Here is a 17,437-nt window from a genome sequence, read left to right as displayed (position 1 = left end):
TTGCACATTTCAATTCTCTCACATGAAAAAAAAAAAAAAAAAAAAAAAAAAAATTCATTTACACTGGACCAATATTTATTGATAACCTTTCTAGAATTACACACATACAATAAAAAAATTAAGCTAACAAAGACTTGCCGGTCATTTCTTTAGGAATATCAAGTCCCAAGTATTCGAGCACAGTAGGAGCAACATCACAAAGAGCACCTTCAGATCCTTCGGCGAACTTTTTGCCTTGGTCGTTGACCATGACAAAAGGAACCTTGGCACAAGTGTGAGCAGTGAAAGGACTCTTGCCGTCATCAGACAACATCTTTTCAGCATTACCATGATCAGCAGTGATGAAAAGAGCATATCCATTCTTTTGACAAGCTTCAAGGATGACACCGATAGCTTTATCAGTAGCTTCAACTCCCTTGACAGCAGCATCATAGACACCAGTGTGGCCGACCATATCGGGAGGGGCAAAGTTACACATGACGAAGGGGTACTTATCAGAAGCAATGGCCTCAGCAACCTTGTCAGCAACACCAGCAGCGCTCATTTCAGGCTTCAAGTCATAGGTAGCAACCTTGGGAGAATCAACCAAACCACGTTCTTCGAGGTTGAATTGAGCTTCGGTACCACCATTGAAGAAGAAGGTGACGTGAGCGTATTTTTCAGTTTCGGCAATGTGCATTTGAGGAACATCGTTCTTACCCAACCATTCAGCAAGGACGTTATCCATGGATTGAGCAGGGAAGGCAACCTTGAAAGGGAAATCACTCTTGTATTGGGTCATGGTGAAGATTTCGAGGTTCTTGGGAACAGGAGAGTCAAAGGGACAGGGAGCAATACCAAAAGCTTGGGAAATTTCACGCATACGATCGGAACGGAAGTTAAAGCAAAAGATAGTATCATCATCCTTGATTTGACCTTCCTTGTTGATGATGATGGGCTTCAAGAATTCATCAGTTTCGTTGGCAGCATAACGGTCTTCGATAGCCTTGACAGGGTCAGAAGCTTCTTCTCCCTTGGCTTGAGTCATGCCGTCAAAGGCAATTTGAACACGTTCCCAACGCTTATCACGGTCCATAGCATAGTAACGGCCAGAAATATCAGCAATCTTACCGTATTGAAGCTTGTCCAAAGATTCAACAAGTTGTTTCATGTATCCAGCAGCAGACTTGGGGGCTGTGTCACGTCCATCACCGAAAAAGTGAACGTAAGATTCAGGAACACCAGCTTCCTTGGCGGCTTCCAACAGGGATACAAGATGGTCAATATGACCGTGAACACCACCATCAGAAATAAGGCCCATGAAGTGAAGACGACCGTTGGAGCTCTTGGCACGTTCAAAGGCGTTCTTGATGTTTTCAATTTGTCCAAATTCCTTCTTCTTCATTGCAAGATCAATACGAACAATATCCTATACACCGATTAATATAACGCCACAGCATACTTTTTACTCATATACCTGGTAAACGACGCGACCAGCACCAATATTAAGGTGGCCTACTTCAGAGTTACCCATTAAACCATCGGGAAGACCTACGGAAAGACCGTGGGCAGAGATGGCAGTAAAAGCGTGTTCCTTTTCTAATTTATCCATCACAGGAGTTTCAGCATTGAAAATAGCATCTCCTTTGTGGTCTTGTTCAGGGGAGATACCCCAACCATCAATACAGATAAGACATGCCTTGCTGACAGGCGTTTGTTTATTTTTGGGCATTTCTCCTCCTCCAGGCATTTTGAATAATTTTTTTTCACAAAAGAAAAAAGAAGAAGAAAACAACTTACGATGTATAGCATTTTTCACTTTAGTTTCGGCCAATAAAACACCGCAATCCGATCAAAGTCACAGCAAATCTTTAGTGGTACTATCTGGCGTATCTACCGTTATTTCAAAAAGCAAATTCGCAGTTTTAAATGTTGAAGTTGTCCAAAAATCTTGTCCAAAAATGAAGTCGTGTTTACATTTCATGAACCTTGTTTGTTTTTAATTGTTGCTTAGTGATTACTATATAAAGTTCTTGACATTTTTATATAAAGGAAGCAACAGTACTTCACCTTTTTTCTTTCTTTTTCCTATTTATAGTTTATTTTACAAATATTCTAAATGAGAATACAATTTATTTACAACGACGGCCAGGGACATGATGAGCACGGAGTTGAGCCGATGAGTCTTGTTAACAAGGAGCTGTTCGCTATCGAAACAACAGGCTGCCGTACTCAATCTTTAATGAGCAAACCTCTAGAAAGGCCTTCTAATCCTGCAATGTATCCATCTGTAAATGAAAGGAATAGTGAAGGTGTTGATATGAGGTTATGTAATAAAAGACGCAATGCATTGTACTCTGATGACGAGAAAACCAGGTTTTCTCAGCTATTTTTTAGTAAATACCTAAGTGCTTTTGCTACTGTGAGACAGTTAGGGATATATATTCGTGCAGCCCCGAGATGGGTAAAACACTTTACGATGATCTTGAAAGCATTTCCGAGAAGAAGAAGAAAATTAGGTCATCATCGTATGCTTGGGGAAAGACATAAGCAATTTCTTTTACACTACATGGATGAGACTACTTCTGCTGTTTTAACTGAAGTGGGTAGAAAGTCTAATGTAAAATTTTGTAGATTTAAAGGTTTTTTGTAGTACCGTTTGTACCTTCATGAAAACACAGTGCAACCTATCAATTAAGCAGATGCAATTCCATCCTGTAGTAAGGAACATCGAGGAAAAAATTCAGTAAAGGCACGATTGGGTCCAAAAGCGGCAGGAGACCAGACTTGGACTCTACAACAAATTGCATCTTTCTTGATAAATCACTCTTTCATATTAATTTGAAAAAAAGTATAGCTTGGTCAAAGAAGAGAACTCCTGCAATAGTTACAATGCCTACAACTAAAGCAGACACAACATCAATTTTAGGTGCAATATCTGCAATTGGTTTAATGTTAGTTTGAGAGTTCCACAACGTATAAAAAAAGAGAGTTTTGACGTGCAACCGATGCCTATAGCTCAGGAACTGTGAGGACATTATCTGAGCTCTTTAAAGGTTACTCTTGACGAAATGGACAAGTATCTAGAAATGAAGGAACATTACATTGTCGTGGATAATGCTCCTATCCATAGTCCAACTAATATAGAAAAGCATATTCATTCTCAGTGATATCAGTATGTATATCTTCCTCCGTATTCTCCTGAACTGAATCCAATTGAGCAGTTCTGGTCAGTTTTCAAGAGTAAAATTAAGAGAAGCTTTTGAAAAAAGAATCGCTAATGACTAGAATTAGTAAGGCATGTGATAGCTTATATTTAAGCGGTTTCAAAGGCTTTGTTTCTCATTCTGCTGAATATCTTGGAAAGCGTCAATATGATTTGACATGTATAAGAAAAATTTATAAACTGATGCTAATAATAAACTGTCTGGATATGAACTGGAACATATTATTCAAGACAGCTACAAATCGCCAGAAGCTATTCTTATTCAAACTTATTTATAAATATTTACCATGAGAGTGTAACCAATAACTCCAAAGGCTCTACAGTCTTTGATTTTCAAAATAAAGATATAACAAGTAGAACATACCAAAATGATGTTCACCATAGTTTACTGATATTCAAACTTGAGTTATTGCCGACAAATAACGAAAATAGTAAAATACTTTACGGAAATCGTATAGGATCTGATAGCTTTACGATCTTTTTTTTTTTTTTTTTTTTTTTTTTTTTTTTACTAAACGTGTTATACTGGGGAAATTTAACAGTATGATTTGGTATTGCAAGGTTTTGTAAGGAAGAAATTGATCGTGCCTATAATCCCCATTTCTTGGATCCAGGTTGAAAAAGTGTGCTTACAGTGGCAATTGGAGTATCCTCTTCTCAACATCAAGGTTAGAAATCGCACTTCAAAAAATACTATTATCTAACTGACTCTGCAGAGTTAAAAAATTTGAAAGATGCAGAAGGTATCGTCCAGATTAAATCGTAAATATCAAATGTTAAAACTGCAGATATAATCCAGTATATAAATTACATGGCGTACATGTTTAACAATTTATCCGCTTTTTGCAACTTTTACAAATTTCTCATGCAAGAGGTCGTTTTTACCTGTACCAAGGAAGGCAGAAGGCACCAGAGATTATGGTCAATATGCTAGTAAATGGTACCTATAAATATGATGGAAAGCAGAGAAATAAAAACAGCAGAAATCCAACCAAGAATGATAAAAGCAAAACGAAAAAGTATAAGAAGAAAGAGGATAAGAAGGATAAAAAAAGCTTAAGTCAAAAACCTCAAAAAGTAAATATATCAAGTACGAATCATCTTTGTTTGGTATGCTCTGACCTTTATTTTACTCGAACAGGTCCAGTGATTTGTCACTACAATCTTTATCTCGCGCAAGACCCTTACTTTCGCGCAGATATAGCCGCTTTCTGTATTAACGCTGAACATTTCCTACCTGGCTTAGACACTCCTTTATTATGGGACCTGTTCAAACGTCACCTCAAAAGCTTCATTCAATCATTTTCTCATAAAGCTGCTGTTCAATGTCACCGCAATCTTAATAAACTACAGAGAATTCACAAACGACTATTACGCCAACCAACTGATGATGAAACTAACGCTCAACTTGCCTCAGTCGAATCGCAACTAGAACTTCAGTATGAACATTCTTCTGTGCTAGTACTTCGCTCTAGCCAACGGTGGAAAGAGCAAGGAGAGAGATCGAATACCTATTTCTATCGATGCCTGCGTCAACGACAGCAGCAACAATATATCAGCTCAATACGAATCGATACAGGAATAGTCGTCACCGAGTCTTTGGATATTACAGAGATTGCACGCGAATACTATGAACAACTGTACTCTCAAGAACCTTTGGATGAACAAGCTGAATCAGATTTACACGCTCATGTGCCAGACTCTGCTTCCATCACCCCTGAAGTTCATGAGAGCCTTTTCAACTATTGAACAGTGGATGAGGTAAATAAATACCTCCAACGCGCATCTACCAAGAGTAGCCCTGGAGTGGACGGGATCCCATATGTCATACTGAGACTATTATTCAATCACCCGTTTATTTGTCAACTTTTTCTTCGTGTTCTTAATACAGCACTTCGGGAAGGCAATTATTCACCAACTTGGAAACGCTCAGTAGTTATCCCTCTTCCTAAGAAAGGTAATCGAAGTCAACTAAAGAATTGGAGACCTATTTCTTTAATCTGTGCTGATGCTAAAATGCCGTGTAAGGAACGTCTCCATCAGTTAATCCCAAACCGATTTCCAGACCCTGATCGTGTATATTGTGGCAGTATCAATTCTGAAGAACACTTTGTCTGGTCTTGTCCTTTTAAACATGAAATCTAACAAACAATTTATTCTCGCTTTTTCATTGACCCTGCCAGGTTAACTTACAGCCCCATTCAACTTCCTTCTTCCTCTGGCATTAAAGTCGCTCCTTCACTCTCTGTGACATACTTAGATATAATAGCTTCTGTGCTGCTCTCTCTATGGTAACTTCACTGGAGATTCATCTTTAAAGAACATCAATTTTGGCCTCAGAAAGTAGTAGCAAGAGCCACTAGGCAAATCCTCAAGATTCACAAACAGTAGTCGATCACTAAACAGCCAATCCATACGTTTCTGCTCAGTTCTCTACCTCAGATTTTGTTACCATTATCAAACTTCGCTCGGATCACAAAACAAAATAACAAAAAAAAAAAAAAAAAAAAAAAAAAACATGATTATAATTTATTTAACGCTTACAGTGGTGTATGCCTTGCGGCACTTGAATAAAATCTTTAAAAAAAAAAAAAAAAAAAAAAAAAAAAGGACAAAATTTTCCAGGCGCACTGAATTCAATTTTCCTCACCAAAAAAAAAAGATTTGAAAGTAAAGCGTTCTTTATAAGAGAAGATAAAGCTATAAACAAGATTACATAATATAATTCAATAAGTCTTTGCTTCCTGTATATTAATAAATTTGAGGCAAACGTTTTTTTTTTTTTTTTTTTTCTGTTGTCAATAGACAAAATGAATTGTAACTAAATTGATCAAGATTGTGTGATAATTTAAAGTAAATGAAAATCAGAGGATTTATTTAACGCGAAAATGCGACAATGTTCTTATGTTACTTTAAATAATAATTACATTGAAACATAAAACCTATTTATTTGAATATTCCGGATATTAAATAGATAATGGCGCAAATGTTTAACTAAATGATCCAATTGCTGATGAGGGCACCCCTCTCTTCTCATATGATTACTTGAGTTATATAATGACGATAATCTCGTTTGTGTTTACCAATGAAGGATCCCATCTTTGTTACACAATCACATATGATCTACTCAATGACTGAATTGAAAGCTTAGCTATGAGAAAGAAGCTGTATTGAACTCTTAGTTCAAGAGAAAAGAAGGATTGAGTAGTTGCTTTCTTTGTAAAGAATCGTAGCTTGTTTTGTTTTATGAAAATAAGTTAAATAAATTAAAACGGATAAAAATTTCCCCTCTAGTTTTTTTTAAATCCTATTGTTAATGTAACATTTCTATTGCAAATTAAGTAATTTTTTTTATCAAACACTACACATGTGTTCCACTTTACTAAAGTAAGATCAAGTGAATCAAATAGAATCATACAAAATATTTTGCTTCACCTTGTCGTATTCTTATCTTCATTTACCACCTTTGGAAGAATTGTATCTTGCTTTGCCCCTAATCGTGTTTGTTGCTCTTTTTAGCTTTCTTTGCTACACAGATTTCAGGTTGCACTATAAAAGATTTATTTTAACCTTGTTTTTAATATTCAAGAGCCTTGAACTGCTAAAATAATTTAAAGATTAAAGTATTTTATTAATTGTATACATAAATTTTAGTAGGTATATTAATTGTATCAATAAAAATTAGAATAGAACAGGGTGTGGGGAAGGGGAGAATGAAGGTGAAGGGACCATGCTATCTGGCATTTACTATCGGAGCAATTAAGAATAAAAAGATAAGACCCAAAAGTTGATTGAGGACAAAAAAAAAAAAAAAAAAATAGAAGGAATGTGTGGCAAGATCGAGTACAAGAGAAATAGATATTATAAGCAAGTAGGACAAAAAAATATAAAGTGAAATTTATCAACAGAAACACACTGTCTTTTGGTAGACATATACCAATGGTGAGCAGCTCAAGTCAGAAGAGGTGATTTGTGTCACAGATTGTCTTTATATGAAAAAAAAAAAAAATAATAATAAACGTTATTTTTCCCACAAGTGAACACATTATCTTTCTCTTTTCTTTTCTATTTCCCCCTCTCTTTTTTTAATCAATAAAGTATGCCTTTTGATACATTGCAAAGATCTGTCAAAAGAATTCGAGCCAATGATATATCATTAAATGAACCCAAAGATGATGATTGGTATAATACAAGTATTGAAATCTTCAATCAAAGCAATACAATAAATCCTACTGTGGACCACAGCGATTGGAACAGTAAATCTTTTATGATGAATAATTCTCAATCATATGCTGTGACTAGCCCAATGGCTGATTATACATTACCAGCTACGCCTATTAATATACCTTCTTCTGATAATGGCTCAGAGCAATTTGATATTGGAAGCTTAGAAAACATGACACCTCAATCAAGCTTATACTGGCAAGATGATTATTTCAGCCAAACCAGTCCTCGTCCTTCGATTTCAGTAGCAACAGTAACAACATCTGCTGCCACAATTGCTCCTGCTACATCACCTTCCTCACAATCACTTGACTCACTTGCCGATTTCCCTTCTGTAAGTCCATTGGTTGCAGATGCCCTATCCAAAATTCAATTTTCTTATACCGAAAAGGGATTTAACTTTGCAGCAAAAATATCAAACGCATCAGAATTACGCTCATTGATTGATGCTTTCAGCCATTTATGCTCTAATGACACCAACAATACAAACGATTTAGATAAAAACCAACCACAACCAGACAAGATGTTACTCTACCGTAATAAAAGCAGCCGAACAAAACCCGTCAATTATTTTGCTTGTACGCCTGATATCGGCCAAACGCCCACTTTGAACCCAAACTTGGACTCAATCTGCAGCTTACGAGAAATAACTGACGCCTGTGTTGATTCCTTTTTTGCTTGCTGGGTACGATTCAAGCCATTCATCAAAAAGGATGAATTTTTAACCTGGTATAAATCCCAAGAGAGACCTATGGATACACTGATAGTCAATGCCATGTGTTCTTATGTCTTCCGACATATGGTCACTCATCATTCACGACCTGGTTTGAGTCACTTTATGAAAAATCAAGACAAGATTAGGGAGCAAGAAGATTATTTTTATAGTCGTGCTCGTGAATGTCTCTCTCAATCCTTTGATACACCTGATAGATATACAATCATTGCTTTAATATTTATGAGTGTACGTGTTGAACCTTCCAAACGTCATCATTATGTAGGCATGGCTGTCTCTGCTCTTCATGAACTCAAAATTTACCCTCGTATGGCAAATGAAGATGTTGACTGTTATGAAAAAGAAATGGATACAAGGCTTTGGTGGTTTGTCTGGGCTATAGATTTTTATTTCTGGTCTGCTGGAGCATCTAAAAATACCCCTCAACCTCGCGTACCTGGTGAGATTGATCTTCCTCAGATATTTGAACAAGACATCGATGAAGATGAATATAGCGTGATTGCTTTCATTCACTGCTTGTCTCTTTGGAGAATACAAGCTGATATTGTGGCAGCCCTTTATGATACCGATAATTCAGAGTTGACTGTGGAACAGCTAGCAGAGTATGACAAACGCTTACTTGACTTTCATGATGGTTTACCCAAATATCTTCAACTTGGCAGTGGTTTTGAGTATGGCTGCGGTGATCTCTTCACGGCTTGTCTTCGAGTGAATATTGAATATAATGCGACACGTATCATTCTTCACAAGTTGTTTATTCCAGAAATGCATGATCCTCGTCCCAGTCAAGCTTCTCTAGAATCCCTCAATATCTGTCTATCTACCGCCTTGGTTCAACTTAGTACCATCAAGACCTGCAACATGGTTGATGTTGGTCGATGTGCCTTTGATCGTGATGAGTTGTGGAGAGCAGCTGAGGTTATTTCAGTGGCTATGGATATTTATCACGCATGTGCTTCAGCCAAAGACCAAGCGAGAATCCTTTATGGAATCAAAGTGGAAGACTTTAATCAAGGGCTCTTGAAGGCATTTGATATCTTATACAACACATTAGAATACCAATCTGGCTCTAAAGGTTGTTTTCAAATAGCTGATTGGATGCAAGTTGAAATTCGCAGACATCAATTGACAACTCCTCACAGATATGAAATGAAAGATGATATTACAGCAGTCAAAAAGCCAGATTTCTTTTTGGCCCACCTCAAGCCTCATGTTAACTCTACAGAAATTACCCAGCAACAGTCATTATCTGTCAAGCAAAACAAGCAGTCCAAACAGCAAAGAAAATCTATTACATTTCAAAATCAATTCAGCGTATCTCCTACAACAATCGAACATCACCCCAACAGAAAATCCTCATTTTCAGCTACTCCTTCTTTTGTCCAATTCAGCAACTATGTCCCACCCAGTCCAAACACATCTAAGCAGCAACAACAACCTCAATTTGTCAACAACAGCAAAAATCAAACTCGATTTCGCTATTTTAATCCGCGCAAAATGAACAAGTTCCTTTTCATTGATGAACATCCTATGGTGTAATGTTTTCCTATTATTGTATTGTACAGATTTACCTTTATGTCCCATGTATATGTATATAATCATTATTTATTTTATTCAATAAATATTCAAAATTTTGAATCATAAAAAAAATAACATTATGTATCTTATTAATATTAGCTCCATTCATTTCACCATCAAATCCAATTATAACCCAACACGCTTCAGACTTGAAATGACTTAAGAACAATATTCGCATACATGTTGTGAAATAAATCCGCATCCATTGTTATATGAAAGGTATTTAGGCGGCAATTAAAAAATAAAAGTGAGTTGACCAGGGCAGAGTATTTTTCTGCTTTAATCTCTTGTAAAATGCTGAGGACATTGCAAACATACAACAGACAAGCAAGGCAAATACGACCTGTCATCACTCACTTTTGGTACACGACTAGTGCGATAGAAGAGGATGTTCACAGGATACAACCCCAGCTCAACCTTCAACGATATGCTGAATATACAGAGACCATTGCTAAAAACATGAAACTAAGAAATTATGAGCCAGACTGTGTCTACAATGTCAAGAATCTTTTCGAGGAAAAAACTGGATTAAAACAAAAAGCAGAATCATTCCGTCAAGAACGTGACCAAGTCAACCAGTCTATTCGTTCAGCCAAATCAAAGGAAGAGCGAGAGACATACATTAGTAAAGCAAAGCACTGGAAGGAGCAATTACGACAAGTGGAAGAAAAACTCGTCAAAATAGAATCCGAACTTGTCAATCAAGCTTTACTGATCCCAAACGACACACACCCACAGACACCTGTTGGGCCTGAAGCTAATGCTAAAATATTAAAGACGGTAGGAACGCCTAGAAGAAGCAGTGAGTTTTCTTTAAAAGATCACTTGACCATCGCCGAGAATCTAGACATGGTTGACTTTGAGCAGGCAGCACTGGTCACAGGTTCCAAATTTTATTATTTGAAAAATGGCGGTGCCTGGTTAGAGTTCGCGTTAACTCAATATGCTATGCATAAAGCAGCTTCAAAGGGGTTTACGCCTGTGCTAGCCCCTGATTTGGTTCGCACATCAATCGCTTATGGTTGCGGCTTTCAACCTCGTAAAAAGGAAGCTTCACAGATCTACGATGTCTCAACAGCAAGTACAATCAATACAACAGCTCCAAAGCTTTGTTTAGTGGGTACGGCAGAAATCCCTCTGGCTGGTATGTTTGCTCAAAAACTATTAAAGGAAGAGGAACTACCAAAGAAGCTGGTCGGATTCAGTCATTCATTTAGAGCTGAGGCAGGACATGGTTCGGCTGAAGAACGTGGATTGTACAGAGTCCATCAGTTTTCGAAAGTAGAATTGTTTACAGTCACAACACCTGCTCAAAGCGAAGACATGCTTCAAGAACTTAGATCTTTACAAGAAGAGATGTTTTCAGAATTAGGACTATGCTTTCGTGTGTTAGATATGCCCACGGAAGAACTTGGCGCTAGTGCCTACCGAAAGTATGATATAGAAGCTTGGATGCCTGGAAAGAATGGCTGGGGAGAGGTAAAGGCTGTTTTTATAAAATCGTCGTAAAGGATTCACTAAATTTGTTTAAAGATATCATCCACTTCAAATTGCACAGATTACCAAACTCGTCGTTTGGATGTTCGATATCTGTCTTCTGAATTTAAAGAAAATGTAGGGCCGAAAGATGTGCGTGTACCTTGGCACATTAAAGAAAAGTGGGTTAATTATTGTCATACATTGAATGGTACAGCAATGGCAATCCCTAGGGTAATCGTTGCTTTGTTAGAAACACATCAGAAAAAAGATGGCTCTGTTGACATACCTTTACCTCTTCGCAAATGGATTCCAAATGAGCCTGCTGTTTTCAAAATATAGAACAAATTGTTGTAAATATTTTACATAAAAATGACTGTAAATTTTTTAAAAAGAAGAGAATATTGTTTATTCTTATTCTCTTTGCTGCTGAACAAGCCTTTCTTTTGGCCTACGTCTTGTTGTCGCAGCAGCTTTTATTTGATATCTATGCCATCCATTTACATTGATTGCAGTAATCGTAAATACTGCAATAGTAGAACCGAGGATAGTATAAAATTCCGGATGCTCTCCAAACAGAATTGCACCAAACAAAAATGCTAAGGCAACATCACCTGCGTGTATAAGGCTTGCAAGACCAAACGGAGTTAATTTCAATCTGTGATTCAACAATGAATATATGAATTTATGTTAAAAATACATCTTACCCTTCATTAAGTAAACATTGCCCCAAGAAGGCAAAAACACCAATAGATCCAAGCATAAACTGGTTGTTGAATTGATGATAATTGGGAATCACAATCTCTTGCCAACAAAATAAACAAATGAACAAACCAAAACAAGATGCCACAAAACCAGAGTACACCACATGTACAAGTGCGTGTGTATCTGATCCTATCTTTCGAACTGTTATATAGGTCATAGCTGACATGTATGCCCCAACGAGAGCACAAGAAATTCCGAATAGCCTCGAACTGCCCTCTATTGTTTGTTGATTGAACAGGGAACAAGGTTTTATTACAAGTAAAAGAGCAATGAAGCAGATGATTGAATAGAAGCCGTCTTTTGCTGAATAGCTTTCATTCAAAGTGCCTGATGCAATGACAATTCTAAATATCGGACTAACAAAAAATATAACTAAAGAAAAAAAGAGAAAAAGATCAGTCTGTCTCTCTTTTCGATGCAAGGGCTGCATTACCTGTAGTATCTAACAGAGTTAATGTTGTCAGAGCATAATAAAATAAAAATAATGCAGTAGAGTTCACGACAGCTCTAAAGAAGATCCATTTTCGAGCACCCTTTTTTCCTAACGGATCAACACCAAAAATCAAGCAACCAACTAAACCAAGAAGCAGTTGCGCGATAGACCGAACAAGGACTATCTCGAAAGAAGGTATCTCATTTCCGAAGTATTTTACAATCGCAGAAACGATAGCAAATAGTAATGATGATGCTAGTAGCAGTATAATGCTCCTCACTTCTTTTTGACGAGCTGTTGTATTGACACTCAGTGACCAAATCGATTGCGGTCGGTAACTTTGAAAACCGGAGTTGGCTGTCAAACTTCCGGTTTGGTATTGTTCCTGGAATAAAAGCGGTGTAGATTCATTAGTAGTAGCAATGGCGGAAGGTATAGAGTTTTCTGGTGGCTCTTGTTGTAGGTTCATGTAAATATATGTTTATGTTAAAGCAAAGTAAAAATATATCAAACTACAATGTCAACTAAACAGAAAAAGAAAAAAAGAATTGTTTATGTGAACGTTAGGGCGGTGACATAATCGTAGACTCAATTTTGTGTTTTACAACGGCTTCTGCTGAAATTTGATAGAGCACGAAACCTGTGCCCAGTGGTCAAAATGTCTTGAGAGAATATTCAAACTACACTTAAAAATACTATAAGCGCATGGCAATTTTCAGTGCCTAAATTATATAGGATTCGATGAACGCTGCTTTTTGGAATACTTTACATTGGGTTTAATATCTGTTGTGCAGACTTATATAGCTTGGTTCATTGTCAGTTAAGACCGTACGGCCACAGTTTTTGGTTTGCACTAATAAAATGATTGTTTATGCCTGGGCTCAGTTAATTTATCTTTTCTTTGTTTTATAAATTTGCTATTAACAGCACCCAATCATCCATTCCTTTTCTCTCTTTCTCTTTTCTTTGTTCTTAGAAAAGAAAAATGAAGTATAAATCTCTTTACAATTTAAAAACTAGCATACTTTGATTTTTATCTTCTCTTTCTATTAGACATCCAATAAAAAACCAATTCAATAAAGATAGAAAAAAATAACATAAAATAGCTCATTTTAGTCAGCTGAAGATGGTTTATTACAAGCACTCTAAGGAACTATATCTTTCTGATTTCATCAACCCATACAGTTTGCCAGCAGGATTGGTAAAAAAAAAACAATTAGTGGAGCGCTTTTAATCCTAGAAAGAAGAAGCATATAATACAGTTTACTTTAAGGAAATCAATAGTACCGTTTGTTAATTATAATTGACCATAAATCCAATTGTTAATGGCTTTCTTTTCAAGACGAGCTTCCTTGCTTGAAGAGATTAAGTTGCATTGGTAGTGTCACAGAGATCTAGCCTGTATATCATGCAAGTATTTTGTTGCTTTTGAAACATAATTGACCCGGTCAAACCATCTTCACTGGCCTTCCGCATAATCATAAAGCAAAACTAAATTGAAAATACCATTTGTGGTTTACCCTTCAATTTCTTTTTCACTGAGATGCTTGGCCAAAAATGTTCCATGCTAAAGAAGATGACCTTTTGCAATCACATCAAAGACTACAGCGTTAATTGCCAACTAATATTTTTGATTTTTGCAAACTAGATCTGTACCTAGCCACCTCATTTTCCGCACTGAGAAAGTCTATAGGGATAAGACTTCAAACTGCATGTTTTGAATCCTCATTAAGATGGTTTTATGTACATTCAACACATTGAATTACGTAAACAGATTGACTACTTGTATTATTGAAGTTTTAATCCAGAAAGAAAAGCATCGTTCTGGGTTTATCTTTACATTTCCTATTGCTTCATAAATTTTATCAAGTATTTTTTAAATTTCAATGACATTGAAAATTATCTGAATCAAAACAGAAAACATTGGTTTATCAATTCCACCTTTGACTTGGTGTTTATTACCTTTAATGATGAAAGAGAGCAAAGAGAATCTGTTTTTTGCTTGCTAGCAATTCCTTTTGTTTACGTGTTTATTCATTCCCGTTCTATTATGTATTGGTATTAATGACATTTTACACTATTAATACCTTCTTTAGAGCTTTATAAGGTACTTTTACATTTTTCACTAACAGTTGCAAGCTTCTTATTTAGGTTATTCATTATATTTTACTGCATACGTTAGCATCATTATTGTTTTTCATGTTTCAGTATTAGGAACTTATTTTCTTATTTGACCAAGGGAAATCAATTAATGATATCAGAAAGTCATTTATCATCTCTATTTCTTGCTGATAGTAACACTTTTTTATTAGCTTTTTAAAAGTGCTCTTTCCAAGGTCAGTTTATCATTGTTTGTTGCCTGCTTTGTGTCTACACGTTTTGGAGACAATTTAAGATTATTGAAAAATTATTAGGATCAACTGAAGGAATGTAATCTTATAGGCTTACAGCCTGCAGTAACTTTATGTTTAAATTACAGGATTCTGCCTATTAAATATATTCAGCTAATACTGTCTCATTCTGCTTTTCCAAGTTTTTAAGCCTTTTCATACGCTGGTAGTGCAACAAAAATACATGTAGCTTCAATAACCGTGAATTTCAGATTAATAACAGCTTTATATATATATATATATATATATATATATATATCCAAACTAGCATTATTCCTGTTTTAAACTATACCATGGTAATATAAGTCAAAAACGCTAATAAATTATTTGCATACGAGCTGAATAAAAGGAGCATGCACTTATTAAGACATACATTTGATGGGAAAAAAAGCAACGTTAATCTTTATTAAAGTTCAGGAACTACACGATCGCATCCGTAAGCGCTTCTGCCAGCATTACAATCAGAGTATGATTCACAACTACAAAGAAAAGCATGAGTATATGTGTAATTCACGTAGTTTGCATATTGGTTAGCTTACCATCTAATACAAAAGTCTGCTGAGCTAGGCTCAATCAAGCTGACATAATAAGGGTAGCCAGCACAAGTGGATTTAGGAGGTGATCCTTTGCCGTGATTGTCGTACTGTCCACCGTCGTCTTTATTGCTCAAGTCATATGCTGAGATATCCAAGGTTCCGCGTACTTGAACAAAGCCGGCAGCAGTATTGGTTTGATATCTGGCCTTTTTAATAAATCCAGCGGGAAAAATACCAGCACCAGGAGCGTTGATATTAGGCTTGGTACAGAATGAAACAGCATTCTTCTCAGAATCAGCAATAGCGTCTTTATCGACCTTTCCACCGTTGCCATCCTTATTACCAGGGGAAGAAGGTAAAAAGAGACAAAAATCAGCAGAACTAGAGATTTGAACAGTTAAACCACTAAGTCCGGGAGTAGTGGTAGCAGTAGGGACAGCAGGAGCAGTATTCTTGGTAGTTACTTTAGTTGTGATGGTCTTGGTACCTTTAACGGTAGTCTTTATGACAGTGGTAGTAGGCTTGATGTCACAAATAGTACCCTCAGGATCGAGAACACATTTGTTGGTGAAAAAGGTTACAGCAACTAGAAAGGATGTTATAATATGTAATCAATTTTTTATATGAAATATATTTACCGAATACCAGCACAATCATCATCTGTTCTACATTCAGGTGGAGTATTAGTCATGGTCAAAACAGTGGTCGTTTTAGTCTTGGTAGACTTCTTCTTAGTAGACTTTTTGGTGGACTTCTTCTTGGTAGACTTCTTGGTAGTCTTTGTTTTGGTGGTCTTGTGGCCAACATTAACAGCTGAAGACTTAGTTACTGGAGCACTATGGTTGAATAATCAGGGGATTAATAAAACTAAATATTTTCATGCTCAATCGCTTTACCTGAGACAAAGTACTTGATCAATGTAAAGATTAGTACAACGAGAATTAACTTAAAAATGGATGAGTTAGGTCAATTATCAACTAGCAATGATTTCAAGTTATCTTACTAGAAGGATTCCATTTTCTCAGCTTGCTGAAGGTCAAACCAAATGCTTTATCAATTTTACTACACTAATGTGACAAATTGTGAGTAAAAAAAATTAGTTGAGACTCATTGAAGTACTTACAGTATCTCCATTTTTGACTATGTAAGTTTTACTACAACTAACAGTATATTGCTGAACAACGTCAGACTTTTTAGCTACCGCTGCTGTTGAAAAAAGTGCAACAGCTGCACAGACTATAGACAATACGCGAACCATTAAAAGGAAAGTAGATTGAAGGGAAAGGAGAATAAATAGGAAGAGGAGAAATTAATGAGAGGAATAGAAAAGAGTAAAGTAAAAATGGATATAGAGAAGAAAAAGGATATATACAACTTTTTTAGCTTTTATAAATCTCATAATTATGAGATAAATACGAACGTTAAGCAGACGATCTCTTTTCATTGCACCGAAACACGAGGAAAATCCCAAAACTCCAAAGGTGATACCATGTTTGTACAACACTGATTGGTATAGAATATCTAAATTTATCTTTATTTTTGAGCAAAAGAAAAAAAAGGATGACATAACAGTAGAAAGCACATTAGGAACATGCGCTATGCTGGGTTTATTGCTCAATTATGTTTTATTAACCCAAAAAAATTCTGCAAAAAAAAACTCTAAATTTTTAATGATAAAGATGTGCAACTCGGTTTCATTTTCTAAATCGAGTTATAATTTGCCTTTTTGCATCAATTCAGTTCTATATATACAAATTTACCGCCAAGAAAAGCATGACATCGCTATCTCAAAGGGCTAAACTATATTGCTTGTTTATTCTTCTGCAACACAGCTTATGTAAAATTAGCAACGCATTTTCTAAAAATAAATTGTGTTATTTTCTGATTTCCACGAGGAAATTCAGAAAATAGCAGCTGCTGTGGTCAATAAGTTTGGTAGTGTCTTTGGTTTATCAATTGACTACATTCATGAATTGTTTCAAAGATATTAACATACTATCTAAAATGTATTTGTTTAAGATAGTTAATATGGAGATCTTAAAATACAATCGAATCTTTAGCTATAAGAGCTCTTTTTTCTAATAGAAAGCATTGCTC

At 36.0% G+C, this 17,437-nt stretch overlaps 7 protein-coding genes across 7 annotated transcripts; 4 read left to right on the top strand and 3 right to left on the bottom strand.

The window, feature by feature from the left end:
• Positions 1-118: 118 nt before the first annotated feature.
• Positions 119-1,729, bottom strand: RO3G_06292 (2,3-bisphosphoglycerate-independent phosphoglycerate mutase; the record flags this gene model as incomplete). The annotated part of the gene is made up of 2 exons (XM_067660882.1): positions 119-1,408; positions 1,457-1,729. The coding sequence occupies 2 exons, from the start codon at positions 1,727-1,729 to the stop codon at positions 119-121; spliced, it is 1,563 nt and encodes a 520-aa protein (XP_067516983.1).
• Positions 1,730-2,158: 429 nt separating this feature from the next.
• Positions 2,159-3,149, top strand: RO3G_06291 (uncharacterized protein; the record flags this gene model as incomplete). Its single annotated transcript, XM_067660881.1, has 2 exons — positions 2,159-2,599; positions 3,036-3,149. The coding sequence occupies 2 exons, from the start codon at positions 2,159-2,161 to the stop codon at positions 3,147-3,149; spliced, it is 555 nt and encodes a 184-aa protein (XP_067516982.1).
• A 974-nt stretch (positions 3,150-4,123) lies between these two features.
• On the top strand, positions 4,124-4,954 carry RO3G_06290 (uncharacterized protein; the record flags this gene model as incomplete). Its single annotated transcript, XM_067660880.1, has 1 exon — positions 4,124-4,954. One exon carries the CDS (start codon positions 4,124-4,126, stop codon positions 4,952-4,954), a length of 831 nt encoding a protein of 276 aa, XP_067516981.1.
• Positions 4,955-7,304: 2,350 nt separating this feature from the next.
• RO3G_06289 (uncharacterized protein) lies at positions 7,305-9,701 on the top strand (the record flags this gene model as incomplete). Its single annotated transcript, XM_067660879.1, has 1 exon — positions 7,305-9,701. The coding sequence occupies one exon, from the start codon at positions 7,305-7,307 to the stop codon at positions 9,699-9,701; it is 2,397 nt and encodes a 798-aa protein (XP_067516980.1).
• A 498-nt stretch (positions 9,702-10,199) lies between these two features.
• Positions 10,200-11,558, top strand: RO3G_06288 (seryl-tRNA synthetase; the record flags this gene model as incomplete). Its single annotated transcript, XM_067660878.1, has 2 exons — positions 10,200-11,219; positions 11,274-11,558. The coding sequence occupies 2 exons, from the start codon at positions 10,200-10,202 to the stop codon at positions 11,556-11,558; spliced, it is 1,305 nt and encodes a 434-aa protein (XP_067516979.1).
• A 72-nt stretch (positions 11,559-11,630) lies between these two features.
• Positions 11,631-12,883, bottom strand: RO3G_06287 (uncharacterized protein; the record flags this gene model as incomplete). The annotated part of the gene is made up of 3 exons (XM_067660877.1): positions 11,631-11,874; positions 11,924-12,353; positions 12,415-12,883. 3 exons carry the CDS (start codon positions 12,881-12,883, stop codon positions 11,631-11,633), a joined length of 1,143 nt encoding a protein of 380 aa, XP_067516978.1.
• Positions 12,884-15,210: 2,327 nt separating this feature from the next.
• RO3G_06286 (uncharacterized protein) lies at positions 15,211-16,357 on the bottom strand (the record flags this gene model as incomplete). The annotated part of the gene is made up of 4 exons (XM_067660876.1): positions 15,211-15,283; positions 15,344-15,926; positions 16,010-16,176; positions 16,344-16,357. The coding sequence occupies 4 exons, from the start codon at positions 16,355-16,357 to the stop codon at positions 15,211-15,213; spliced, it is 837 nt and encodes a 278-aa protein (XP_067516977.1).
• Between the last annotated feature and the right edge of the window lie 1,080 nt (positions 16,358-17,437).

The sequence above is a fragment of the Rhizopus delemar genome, genomic scaffold, assembly GCF_000149305.1.
Source record: "Rhizopus delemar RA 99-880 supercont3.4 genomic scaffold, whole genome shotgun sequence".
NCBI lineage: Eukaryota > Fungi > Mucoromycota > Mucoromycetes > Mucorales > Rhizopodaceae > Rhizopus > Rhizopus delemar.
Note: the sequence above shows the minus strand (reverse complement) of the source record. Positions and strands in the feature narration are given on the sequence as shown.